Genomic DNA, 13,217 nt, shown 5'->3' on the forward strand with positions numbered 1-13,217 from the left:
AGTTAATAAGTTAATAATTCCACAAATGAACCCTGACAAGGCATAGCTGTGAGTCAAAACCATTTCATGTGATCATAAAGCTCATATTAACATAACATAATGTATTATGTAACATAATGTATTGAGAGAAAGCCAACAAACAAGTCAACAAAATAAAGGTTGGCTATTATAAGGTATCAAAATATGGGATATATTTAGATTTATGTATTAAAAAGAAATTCTTGGCTACTTCTTACTTCATATATTTGATGTCTTCAGCATCTACAATGTAGAAATTAATAAAACAAAACCATTAAATGTGAAAGTGTGGCCAGACTTTAGACTGATAGTGTAAGTTTAGGTGTTCCAGGCCTCCAAGACATATTCTCATATCAAACACCAATCACTGCACATATAAATATTCAATTCATGTTTATATTATGGGTTACTGCTATTATCTGCATTTTCTGTTTGTCTGTTCTGTGAAGTACATTGAGAATATAAAACGAAAAATCTTTGTTATTTATTTCACTCTTTGTATGTTGATGCACCACTAGTTCATGTCCTGAACTTTGTCTTCTCTCTGCTGTAGTTTGTTATTTGTCCTGTTTGTTATGTGTGGTCTCTCTGATCTTCTTCCTCTACCTCCTCACCACCCAATAAATAGACCTCTTTGATCCTGTTTCTATTGGAAGTCTCTTCTTATAAAAGATCATTTTGCTTCACATGTGTTGCTCACAGGAGGTTATCTGATCAGTGTAGTTATTTTTTTTTGGTATTGTAGATTTACTTTCCTTGTGAAGCAAATAAACTAAACTGATTTGAATATCAACTGCAGAATATAACGTGTGTCTTTCTGTATCTCCTACTTTCTTCAGTCTACGAGCTTCAGACAGTGGAGGTGACACGGGGGGTGAAGCGCGTTATGCTTCCCTTCAAAACCACAGCTGACCTGCCTGAGGACGTCAGAGTGGAGTGGAGACGTACAGACCTTGAAGATGTGAAGGTCCTCATGCATGAGAACCACCAAAAAAAGCATGAAGAGCAACACCAGGACTATCAAGGCCGCACTGAGATGAAGGAAGAACTACTGAGAACCGGAGACCTCAGTCTGACCCTGAATTTCCCTCGACTTACTGACAGTGGAGTCTACACCTGCACCGTCTACAGAAAAGATGGAGCCATCCTGAAACAGAAAGTAGTGATACTCACTATCAGAGGTCAGTAAACTCATCTGAGGTCAGTAAATTTATAACTTGTGTCTGTATTTACAGCTCATGTTGTATTTTATCAGACTACCAGGTGGAAATAGTCGAAGTAACAAAGGGGAAGAAGTCTGTGCTGCTGCCCTTTAAAACCACTCCTGGTCTACCCGATGATGTCACAGTCGAGTGGAGGCGTGCTGATACCAAAGTCACAGTCCACACCTATCAGGATGGCCAAAACCTGCTAGAAGAACAGGGACAGGATTATAGAGGTCGCACAGAGATGAATGAAGAGCCACTGAGGACTGGAGACCTCAGTCTGACCCTGAAAGATCTCCAAAAAAACCACAGTGGTTTCTACATGTGCACAGTCTCCCAGGGTGAAGACATCCTGAGACAGAAAGGAGTGACGCTTACTTTCAGAGGTAAATGCATCACAGAGGTCAGTAAATGCAGCTTCCTCCAGCTTCTGCTACTTTAGTGGAGGAACTGCTGTGAAAACAGTAAGTAATCAATTTCTATTGAGTCTCAGATGAGTCAGAAATAGGTTCACATAATAGACTTATCCTGAAACTGATAATAAATCAAAACAATATTTGAATGCTGTCTTTTACAGTGTAACGTTGTAATTCTCCTTTGTTTATAATGAGGAATAGCTTCCCATAGTTTTCTTTGATATCACTGAGTAATGGTTGCTGTCCTGATTCCGATGTTTCAAATATTCTTGATAACTCGCACCAGAGATTGAAGACAAGTTAAATGAGACTGAATCAATGTTGTCTGTTTCCTCTGCAGGAAAACATGGTGCAAGCTTTACAGAGCAGTTTCAAGGCTTCAGAAAGAAGAAAAAATCCATGACTGATGGACCTTCTTCCACTGTGTAAAGTCCTCTTCCTCTTCTTGTTGTTGTCTGTTGTAAAGTTGGTGTGAAATGTAAAGACTGGAGCTGGAACATTTATAATGAATCTTTAACTCAGCGCACATCCTGCAGGTTTAAATCCAATTTTGCTAAAACCTCAACTTACATCAGAACCTGAATACTGAAAGCGTCATTCATCCTTCTTTCAATCTTTACTGAATTCTTTGCTGATCAAGTTTGTTTTATTTATATTAAATATCTAAGTGTAATCATGTGACTCATTATTTGGTTCTTGGTGTCAAACTGGAAATACCAATGTTACATATGTTGATCTTTTTGCTTGCTTCTTCCTGATTGTCTGTTCTATCTTCTCTTGACCAGAATTCATGAATCTATTCCACTCACTACTAAAGAAGCAAGTTAAATGGAGGAGAAGAGCTGGCAGGTAAGTCATCAGGCACATCCGTCCCTCTCAGCAATGTTTGATTCAAATGACATGCAGATTTGTGGCCACGTACACAGGTATTTTTGAAAATACAGCTTTTTCTAGATCCACATGTAAATGGCATTTTCAATCACTGAAAACTGAGATTTTTAAAAACTCATGCCAGGGTGGAAATTTTTGAAAGCTATGCTTTTGTGTTTATGTGTGGATGAGGAAAACTGAGATTTATTCACACAATATCAAAGGTGTGCGCAGAGTGAACTTCTTCATTCAAAACAGACACTCTCACAACCTAAATCCTAATGTGGTCACTGGTTAGGAATAAATGTAATTTAAAAAAAAAAAAATTGTGTATGCACAAATTTGTTTATTAACATTTGAGATGATAAAGGCACTTGAAAAGTAACATATATACAGAACATACATACAGAAGTATTTAAGGTTTGCATAAAACCCTGTTTACTTTTTCCACTCCCAGGCTTCTACACTTCTCATTGCCCCAAATTTCTACACCACTAGGATTTGGCATGTCCTTGGCAGCGTTCACATTTTTGGTGTTTAGATGTGGACGGATATATTTCTTTTCAAAACTGCACGTGTGGACGGGATTTTTTTTTTTTTTTTTTTTTTTTAAATAAAACCGAAAATCTCTGTTTTAAAAAATACTGTGTGGACGTAGGCAAGGCAAGTTTATTTGTATAGCACAATTCAACAACACGGTGATTCAAAGTGCTTTACAGAGACATTAGAAACAAAAACAAATAAAAAGCAGGATTTAAAATTGATTAAAACAAGCAAACAAACTAACTAACTAATTAACAAACAAACAAACAAACAAACAAAACAGTATATAAAATCAAAACAGATAAAATCAGAACATTAGATAAAATCAGTAGTTAAATGTAGACGTAGACTATGTGTGATCCAGTGTGTATCTCTGACTGACTCTTCTCTCACACCTTTAGACAGGACTGGGCTGAGACAAAAAAAATTATTTATTTATTATTATTATTTATTTGTCTCTCAGAACCAGTTCATGACTTCCCTTCAACTCATTCATGTCACCTAAAAGATAAACCTGTTTCTGGCGGAAATTGGGAGATAAACAAGAGAGACGGGACTTGCGACAGAAAAGCCGATCAGCTGATCATTGATCAGTTTCATGATTGAAGTAGCAACAGGAGAGGGAGGGGGAGAGAATGAGAGAAGAGGCAGCTGACAGCGTAAAGACACAGAATAACTCCAGCTTTGTGTCTTTTTTTTTCTATTCTAGCTGAAGTACAGGACAAACTGTTCCTTTTCAGTTCAATACGAAACGCGTAATAGTTTCTCAGGACGATTCCGTTTTTTTATGGGACGGTTGGCAACTCTACTAACTAACCTTATGAATAAAAAAAGTTCACTATCAGTAACATCATAGCACCCACCCAGCTGTATTGAAACTCCATCATGCTTGCTAGTACACAGTGCGAGTTATTGTAACTGACTGTAAAAAGTCAACACAACGAAAATAAACTACACCTAAACTTGGTTTATATCTGATCCAGATAGACTGCAGGTCATAACTTCTTACCTGAAGTTCAGTTCCCCTGACACTCGAACCGGCAGCCGCCTCGAGTCTCTCCTCCTTCTGGCTCCCCTTTCCCTCATCCACCTACTGGCTAAAAAAAAAAAAGGGTCAGGCTAGCTTTCCAGCTTGTAAAAACAAGCAAACATTTGTTGACCTTCAGTGTGTTGCTTACAGACATGTTCCGGTGTGATGTTTATTTGTTTATTTATAAGGAACCATTAGCTTCCACAACAGTGTTTGCTAGTCTTCCTGGGGCCAAAGCCATCAAATACATCCATCCATCCATCCATCTTCATCCGCTTTATCCGAGGCCGGGTCACGGGGGCAGGAGCCTAAGCAAAGAAGCCCAGACCTCCCTCTCCCCAGCCACCTCCTCCAGCTTATCCGGGGGAACACCAAGGCGTTCCCAGGCCAGCCGAGAGATATAATCTCTCCAGGGTGTCCTGGGTCTGCCCCGAGGCCTCCTGGAGAGATATAATCTCTCAAGGGTGTCCTGGGTCTGCCCCAGGGCCTCCTCCCGGTAGGACATGCCCGGAACACCTCACCCAGGAGGCATCCTTGTCAGATGCCTGAACCACCTCAGCTGGCTCCTTTCGATGTGGAGGAGCAGCGGCTCTACTCTGAGCCCCTCCTGGATATCCGAACTTCTCAACCTATCTCTAAGGGAGAGGCCAGCCGCCCTTCGGAGGAAGCTCATTTCTTTTTTTCTTTTTTTTTCTTTTTTTTTTTTTTTTGTCCCGTTTGGATCTTTAGCAATCAGAATTTTACCAAGTGGATCATCATGGCCTTGCCATATTGGTCCATTTGATTGACCTTTATTATAATTATGAATTTATTTTTTTTCAGTTGCTACAAACGGGACAGAGATGACTGTGGGATAGGACAGGGAGAAAGAATGAAAGAAAGAGAGGGAGAGAAAGAAAACCAAAGGGGAGAAGAGACGGTGAGAAGGGGGGGAAGAAAGAAAAAAAAAAAAAACAAACAAAAAAACAAAACACCTGGGTCACCTGTATGGAGAAAAAAAAACAGAAGAGAAAGCAAACAACAAAGAGCAACATAATAAGAAAAAAAAGCACCATCACAATAAACTAGCTAGCAGTAGATATCAGTAGTTACTAAATAATAAACGATATTGTGCAGCACGCAAGATAGACAGCGCACAGTGTGCTTTGAGGCAGCAGCCAAGAAAGCTGTAGTCCACGTCTGTGAATACCCATGTGTACACCTGTGTGTACACCTGTGTGGATCAGCATACTTGCATTCCAAAGGTTTCTCCATGTAATGATCTGCTAGGGAGTGTGGGGAGCCACAGCCCTGTCCTCTATGGTATGAAGCAGGTATGGAAGAGATCAAAACTCCAGACATCCAGAGGCCCCCAGAACACAAGAGACCAAGGAAGACCAACAGAGGGGCAGCCGCGCCACTGTCCCAGTAAGAGCTGAGGAGAGTCCCAGATGAGGGCTCATTCAGCAGCTGCGGAGCAGAAGCCAGGGGGAGTTGCAGTGACGCGCCCGTGAGCTCCGCCGGCAGCCAGCTGTGCCTGAGTGACCGAACCCCCGGCCAAGAGGCCGGGGGCACCCCACCTCCGAAGTGGCGGAAGCTCATTTCTGCCGCTTGTATCCGTGATCTCGTTCCTTCGGTCACTGCCCACAGCTCGTGGCCATAGGTGAGGGTAGGGACGTAGATCGACCGGTAAATTGAGAGCTTCGCTTTTACACTCAGCTCCCTCTTCATCACGACAGACCGGTGCAGTGTCCGCATCACTGCAGCCGAAACCCCAATCCATCAGTTGATCTCTGGCTCCCTTCTCCCATCACTCGCGAACAAGACCCTGAGATACTTGAACTCCTCCACTTAGGGCAGGAACTCATCCCCGACCCGGAGTGGGCACTCCACCCTTTTCCGGCTGAGAACCATGGCCTCAGATTTGGAGGTGCTGATCCTCATTCCTGCTACTTCACACTTGGCTGCGAACCATTCCAGTGCGAGCTGGAGGCCTTCACTCAACAGAACCACATCATCCTCAAAAAGCAGAGATGAGATTTGTCCATAAAAATTATGAACAGAACCGGAGACAAAGGGCAGCCCTGGCGGAGCCCATCACCCACCGGGTACGAGTCCGACTTATTGCCGGCAATGCGAACCAAGCTCCTGCAACGGTTGTATAGGGATCGAATGGCCCGTAGCAATGGGCCAGTCACCCCATACTCCCGCAACACCTCCCACAGGACACCCCGAAGGACACGGTCGAATGCCTTCTCCAAGTCCACAAAACACATGTAGACTGGTTGGGCAAACTCTCATGCACCCTCAAGTATCCTTGAGAGGATAAAGAGCTGGTCCAGTGTTCCGCGACCAGGACGAAAACCGCATTGTTCCTCCTGTATTCGAGGTTCGACTAGCGGACGAACTCTCCTTTCCAGAACCCTGGCATAGACTTTCCCAGGGAGGCTGAGGAGTGTGATCCCCCTGTAGTTGGAACACACCCTCCGGTCTCCCTTCTTAAGGATGGGGACCACCACCCTGGTCTGCCAGTCCAGGGGTACTTCCCCGGATCTCCACGCAACATTGTAGAGGCGTGTCAACCAGGACAGCCCTACAACGTCCAGAGCCTTCAGGAACTCGGGGTGGACAACATCAACACCAGGGGCTCTGCCACCAAGGAGTTGTTTAACTGCCTCAGTGACCTCGCCCCCGGAAATTGGCGGGTCATTCCCCTCATCCCCAGACTCTGCTTCCTCTTCGGAAGATGTGTCAGTGGGATTAAGGAGGTCCTCGAAGTATTCCTTCCACCGCCTGACAATTTTCTCAGTCGACGTCAGCAGCGTTCTGCCAGCACTATACACAGTGCAGGTAGAGCACCGCTTTCCCCTCCTGAGACGCCTGACGGTTTGCCAGAATCTCTTCGAGGCAGTCCGAAAGTCTTTTTCCATGGCCTCTCCGAACTCCTCCCACTGCCCGAGCCGCATTCCGCTTGGCCTGTCAATACCTGTTGGCTGCCTCCGGAGTCCCTGGCTCCCTTCACCTCTGGTTTCCACCGTTTGGTTTGGGGATTACCACCACGGCAGGCACCAACCACCTTGTGGCCGCAGCTCAATGCAGCAGCTTCGGCAATGGAGACACATGGTCCATTCGGACTCAATGTCCCCAGTCTCCCTCGGAATGCTGTTGAAGCTCTGCCGGAGGTGTGTGTTGGAGATCTTGCGGACTGGGGCCTCTGCTAGATGTTCTCAGCACACCCTCACTACGCATTTAGGTGCATCGGGTCTGTGCAACGTCCTCCCCCGCCAGCTGATCCAACTCACCACCAGGTGGTGATCAGTTGACAGCTCAGCCCCTCTCTTTACCCGAGTGTCCAGAACATATGGTCACAGGTCTGGTGATACGATTACAAATTCGATCATCGACCTGCGGCCTAGAGCGTCCTGGTGCCACGTGCACTTATGGACACTCTTGTGTTCGAACAAGGTGTTCGTTATGGCCAAACTGTGATTTGCACAGAAGTCCAATAACACCGCTCGGGTTCAGATCAGGGAGGCCGTTCCTCCCAATCATGCCCCTTCAGGTCTCGCTGTGGTTACCCACGTGAGCATTGAAGTCTCCCAGCAGGACAACAGAGTCTGTGGAGTGTTTAACAGTAGTGGTTTTCTTTATAAATACAAGTAAGCCATAGTATAATTTAGCTTGTACAGGAATCCAAGAAAGTTTATTATGCATTTTATCAATATTTGTATAATATGAACACCTTAACACTAATCTGGCTGCCTTATTCTGGACTAACTGAAGTTTGTTTAGATCTGTCTTATTTAGCTGCTGACCAAATGACAGAACAATACTCCAGGTGAGATAATATTAGTGCATTAATGACATCTTTTATAATTGAAGAAGTAATATGAAATGAGCATCTCCTAGCCATAGCTATGCCCTGTCCCATTTTTCTTAATAACAGAGTCGATGTGCTGAGACAATGCAAGGTGGTGATTTATAATAATAATAATAATAATAATAATAATGGATTGGTAAAACCAAGTAATTTAATCTGAGTGGGCTGTTCTAATCCTGATCCAGCTATGGAAAGATGGCATGTTGGTGTACATATTGGACTGATGGGACTGAAATTGGGACAGAAGTGGTTGGTGTCAAGGTTCGAATTTGAGGAAGAGACAAACGACTGCATGGTCTCTCAGTAGATGTCAGAATAGTGATTTTATTATACATATGTACATATGGGGAAGATGAGCGTCACAAGTCTTCACGAGCAAATCTCCCAAGAACAACCCTAACACAAGGTTTTTATTGCAATGATGACGTCAAGTCACCTGATAAGTATCAGTCAGTTCACCCTTCTATGTCCTTGTATGGCTAAGAACAACAACATGTTCCAGATGTTTCCACTCCTCTGTATTCTGGGAACATAACCAATAGTGTGTAGAATGTGTAGTTGTGTGAGAGTGTCCGTTTCCGGCCAACAAAAGTTCACCGTGTCCTCATATGACTTTACTGCGGGCTGACTGGACCCCCAGCTAAACTGGTGCTCTACTAACTGATAGAGTATTGTGATACATGATAATATTGATGATAAGCTGATGCGGACTAATGAAGTAATAATGAAATAATGACGGTGCTTTATGAATGATATACAGTGACAGTAAAATAAGATGTTTTCCTCAATAACTCCCCCTTTTTGTGCTGGCTTTGCCAGCACAACTTCAACCAACACGTTACAGCACTTATCAACCCCAACATCCTCGTTAGTTTCTAATTTTCCCCACAGTTTCATGATCCCTGTTCCCAGGCTCTTTTACTTTTACTTTAAACTTCGTGATAAAAATATGAGGTTATAAGAATGAGAGTATAAACTTCTGAGTATAAAAATATGTGGTTAACATACAAAACGATTACGATTCCTTTAAACTATCAATTACTTCAGTCTAGAGCCCTAGCCTATTAGGAGCCTGGAATGAATTAATCAAATGCTGCTTGGCGCGACGCTCCTCTTCATTCTTCAACCTCAGGGGTTAGACAACCCTTCAGTCGTGGCACAGATCAGGGGATTATTCTGCCCCGATTTCGAACAACGATCTGTGTATCCTCAGGTCCTCGAACCTCCAGGAAAAGAAACCGGAATGTGTCCCCCTTTAGCCCCAGAGCCTCTCGAACCTCGTTGGTCTGGTGTTCCTGGATTTCCGCCAACCCCTTCATGGTTACTGCTGTGTTTATGGGATCCATCCTTTTGAGGTGACTACCTGGAGCCCAAACGCCATGACCCTTGGACCCAGTTGATGTCTCGGCAGTCACTGTGTCTATCTCTGCTGCGAAGGATCCTCGCCTATCTGTGACCTCATCTGGTGTCTGTTCCTTTCTCTGCAAGAGACAGAAAACCAACACATCTCCCTCGCTGGCTCTCCTAACCTAATGTTGTTGACTTTGTTTATTCCAATCCTATGCCATGCCTATGTGTGTATAAAAGTGACCAACAGACCTCCAACCAATTGGGCATTTTTAATTCTAACTTAAGTTTAAGTCTAGTACTCAGTTTCTGATCATCTAATCATGCTTCTCACTGGTTCCCTAAATTGTCCAAAAACCTTTAATTTTGCCATACCTAAATCATTAAAACACAAACGAAATCATAGACCCCTGCTATAGCTTTTTGCCTTATGAAGCTGAGCACAATTCTATAATGAGCAACAACCTGCAATATGTACCAAAAATCTTCATGGTCACACCTGCAATTAAAGATCGGATGCATTTTATATCTGTTTTAATTCTTCCTTATATAGAACCTCCTCAGTTTCAGGTTAGTTTTAATTAGTCTCCGTTAATAGTTCTAGTTGTATTTGCAATCTCCCTACTGCAAACTGCACAAGAACATTACACATCCTCTCTAACACACTCTCCCGCCAACCAGTAACCCTGTGTAAAAACATTAGTCAGCAGCTACCTGTTAACCTCCTTTAACTCCCAGTTCACCTAAAAAGCAAATCTGTTAAATCAGACAGCTTATTTACCCCCTGTAAATCATAAGAGTAATAAAAGATTCAGCACAACAGACAAGTATCGTGTTCAGATTCTCTCCAATCATTAAATCACTACTATTGCCGCAATCTGTTTTATTCACACTTTGGGCAATGTTACTCCCCTTGTTTATCACTCAGAGCCCCCTAATGGCCAGTTAGTGAGCTCTACGACAAACTGTCCCCAAATTTGTTATTTGTTATTATTACTTGTTTTACTATTAATCTTTTGTTTTCATGTCACTTGTCTGTTTTCTACTGCACCCTCCTCACGCATTCTTAACAACAGCAAAGCAAACATTAGCAGCACATTGACCGCGGTCAGCCATCTACCTACCAGAGATGCTATAAAAGATTTCCTGTAAAAAGAATCACACTGTTTTCAAGACAGGATGTGTCTCCCGCCGTTTAATCGCCTTACCAAATCATAACCCATAAACACCGTTTCTTCACACATAAGCCCAGAAATCCTGTAGTAGGAAAACATTATTGGCAAACAACACTCTCTTTTTAAGTTGACAAGTGGTTGATAACGCTGCGCAGGTGTGTACACACTTTCACATACACAGAAAGTAACATTTAAAAGTTAAATCGTCATGCAACCTCAGATGTCGCTGTCCTCTTTCTGCTCCTGTAGAAAGAAACACATAAATTCATCCACCCTTTTATCCTATCTAGGTGGAGGTGGTTAACCTTGAGTCGTGGTCAAGTCTTGTCATCTTTTACCAGTCAGTCCGTTTGTTTGTTGTATTTCCAGTCTTTCATCCATTCATCCATTCATCCATTTCTTTGCTGATAGTGAAACCTGTCGTCGCATTTAGTTTCCACACTCAGCAAAATGACGTCATTTCAAAAAGAAAACGAAGAACTTTAGCTTGGATTACATCGCTGAATCCTTTTTGGACAGGAACTTACTTTCTAATTGTCCCAGATAAGTGGCTTTCTCCTGAGCCCATTTTAATGTGGAGAAACTCACTTGCAACAATTTCCTCGACGACGTGTCGTACAGCGCTTTTAATTCCCGACGTGCAGATCTGCTTAAAGAAAAGAAATTCACAAACAAAAATCAGTGCACTGTTCAAAAAATAAAAATAAAATGAAAAATGACAAATAAAACTGAAAAACAAAAGAAAATAAAAATACAGAAGCCCGGTCTTAGGACTTGTCACAGAATATTCTTTCTCTTATAGGTGAGAAAACACCCGTACTTAAAAAACAAAAACAAAACAAAAAACAAAACAAAAATCTGCCAGTTTCACTCATTTAATTTCACTCATTTAAACTCTGGCTGCAGGATTCTGTTCACCCCTGCTATCATGTTCCCCAAAATACTAATTAAGTAGTCTATGTGTCAGTTCTCAACCCACTCAATAAACCAGACATGATGATGGTAACAGTATTACCTACTTAAAATTGTGTTTGATCCTAATGAGCTAATCCTACTGACTTTCATTACTCCATTGCATGTGTGTGTGTCGTCCTCAAATACTCTCCCAATCAATTCACCCGTTGCCCTTCTGACCTTTTACCCGACCAGAGGCTGAATAAATGTTTTCATCAAGAACCCCTACTAAGAGCTTAGTAAAAGAATGCACCTTAGTCTTTCTGAAAAACACACCCTGTTTAAACCTCCGAATTAAATTATATCTGTGCTGTCAATTATATTATTAATGCAATGGTGATGATGTTTTATTATTTAGCGCCATAGGTTGTGTCCTCGCTCTGACCCTCTCTTGTGGTCCCGAGATCTACTGCAAAGGGAACAAAACCCCATTTCCACTTTAATCAATTGAGTCGAAGCATATAAGCAATTACTCCTGCCTAAATTTCATCATAGCTAAATGTTACCCAGAAACAACTCCTGTGTGTTAACACTAACTTCACTTTAACCTCACATTTCCTATGTTATAACCTGTTTTGATATAACTCTTTTTATTTCATTTGGCTCCTTTTAATGTAACAATACATTCTAATTCTAGTTTATCAGACTTAACCAAAATCTATGCTTTCCTTCCTCTTTGGTCCGTCTTTAAGTTCAGTTAAAAGCTAAACAAATTTGAGGCCTTTTGCCTGGAATCAATGCTCTCATGTGTGTTTCTGGACTCTGTGTCTGTAAGCGTGTGCAATCCTACAATGACTCATATCCTCCTCACAGTAGATTGGCCAATCATAGCGCTAGCCAAAGGCTCGTGACCCTCAAGAGATGAATTGAGCCACAACTCCTTTAAAGGCACAAAATGCAATATGTATATTAAAAAGAAATCATCTCTATTTCTAAGCTCTCCCCTTTATCCCAAAAATAAATCTATGTAATAACTGTATGTGTACGCCTACATTATAGCCACTACTTCTAGAAATCAAAAAGAAATCAAACCTATTCTCCTTCTTCAACCCTCACTAATTTTCCCCTTTAACATTTGGCAGATTTCCTCTATTTTGACACCTACCCCCTTTAGCATTTGGGATTCTCCCAACAATATACTATAATCCCCATAATATAACCCCACTCAATAAAACAGAAACTTTCTCTAGTAAAAGCAAATTGTTTGTCCAGATTTATTCAAACTGAGCTCCTTCATTTTTATTTTCCATAGGAAAATAGTCCCTTAGGTTTTGGACTGGATTGAATAGCTTTCTCCTCAGCCAGTTGTAATCTGGAAAGCCCACCTTATATTTGCTCTTCCCGAGAATTTGTGCTGTTATTCACTGTTGCAGGCCTGCTTAAAACAAAAATGAGAAAAAGAGAGCTGATTATTAGCTCATGAGAACACAAAACAAAATCACCTGACAGGTTTTTCTAAGTGCACTGTTACAAAAATAATGGGCCCCTTTCAAACATGACCATGTTTCCTAAAACTCCCTCTATTAAAAACAAAAAAAAAACAACAATTCCACCCTAGCTGACAAAATCAGCCCATCACCACTACAACCTCAAACCCCCTAAAGACACAAGTATTGTCACCACATAATTCCACCTCCTCAATACACCGAAAGTCTAGTTAAAACCCCAAAGTCTAGTTAAAACCACACACTCTGCCCACAACACTCACATCACCCCCTTTATGCACTTTAACATGCCTAGATTCAACATACTCAAATGTTTTCATTAAACATTCACCCCATTCTATCACTCATACAAACA

The 13,217-nt window shown here is 42.0% G+C and overlaps 1 protein-coding gene across 4 annotated transcripts in view; it reads left to right on the forward strand.

Annotated features, from left to right (window-relative positions):
• Positions 1-13,217, forward strand: part of LOC113009796 (uncharacterized) — a 37,984-nt gene that overhangs the window by 6,568 nt on the left and 18,199 nt on the right. For 2 of the 4 annotated variants that reach the window (XM_026148365.1, XM_026148375.1), the window contains exons 6-9: positions 858-1,199; positions 1,274-1,609; positions 1,980-2,064; positions 2,425-2,488. In XM_026148365.1, the coding sequence (XP_026004150.1) occupies positions 858-1,199; positions 1,274-1,609; positions 1,980-2,064; positions 2,425-2,467 (806 nt within the window). In that variant the 3' untranslated portion in view covers positions 2,468-2,488. Of the gene's footprint in view, positions 1-857; positions 1,200-1,273; positions 1,610-1,979; positions 2,065-2,424; positions 2,489-2,966; positions 3,090-9,154; positions 9,258-13,217 lie in introns of those variants that run through there. The other 2 variants (XM_026148355.1, XM_026148346.1) reach the window with 2 other exon arrangements.

This window comes from Astatotilapia calliptera, chromosome 3, assembly GCF_900246225.1.
Source record: "Astatotilapia calliptera chromosome 3, fAstCal1.2, whole genome shotgun sequence".
NCBI lineage: Eukaryota > Metazoa > Chordata > Actinopteri > Cichliformes > Cichlidae > Astatotilapia > Astatotilapia calliptera.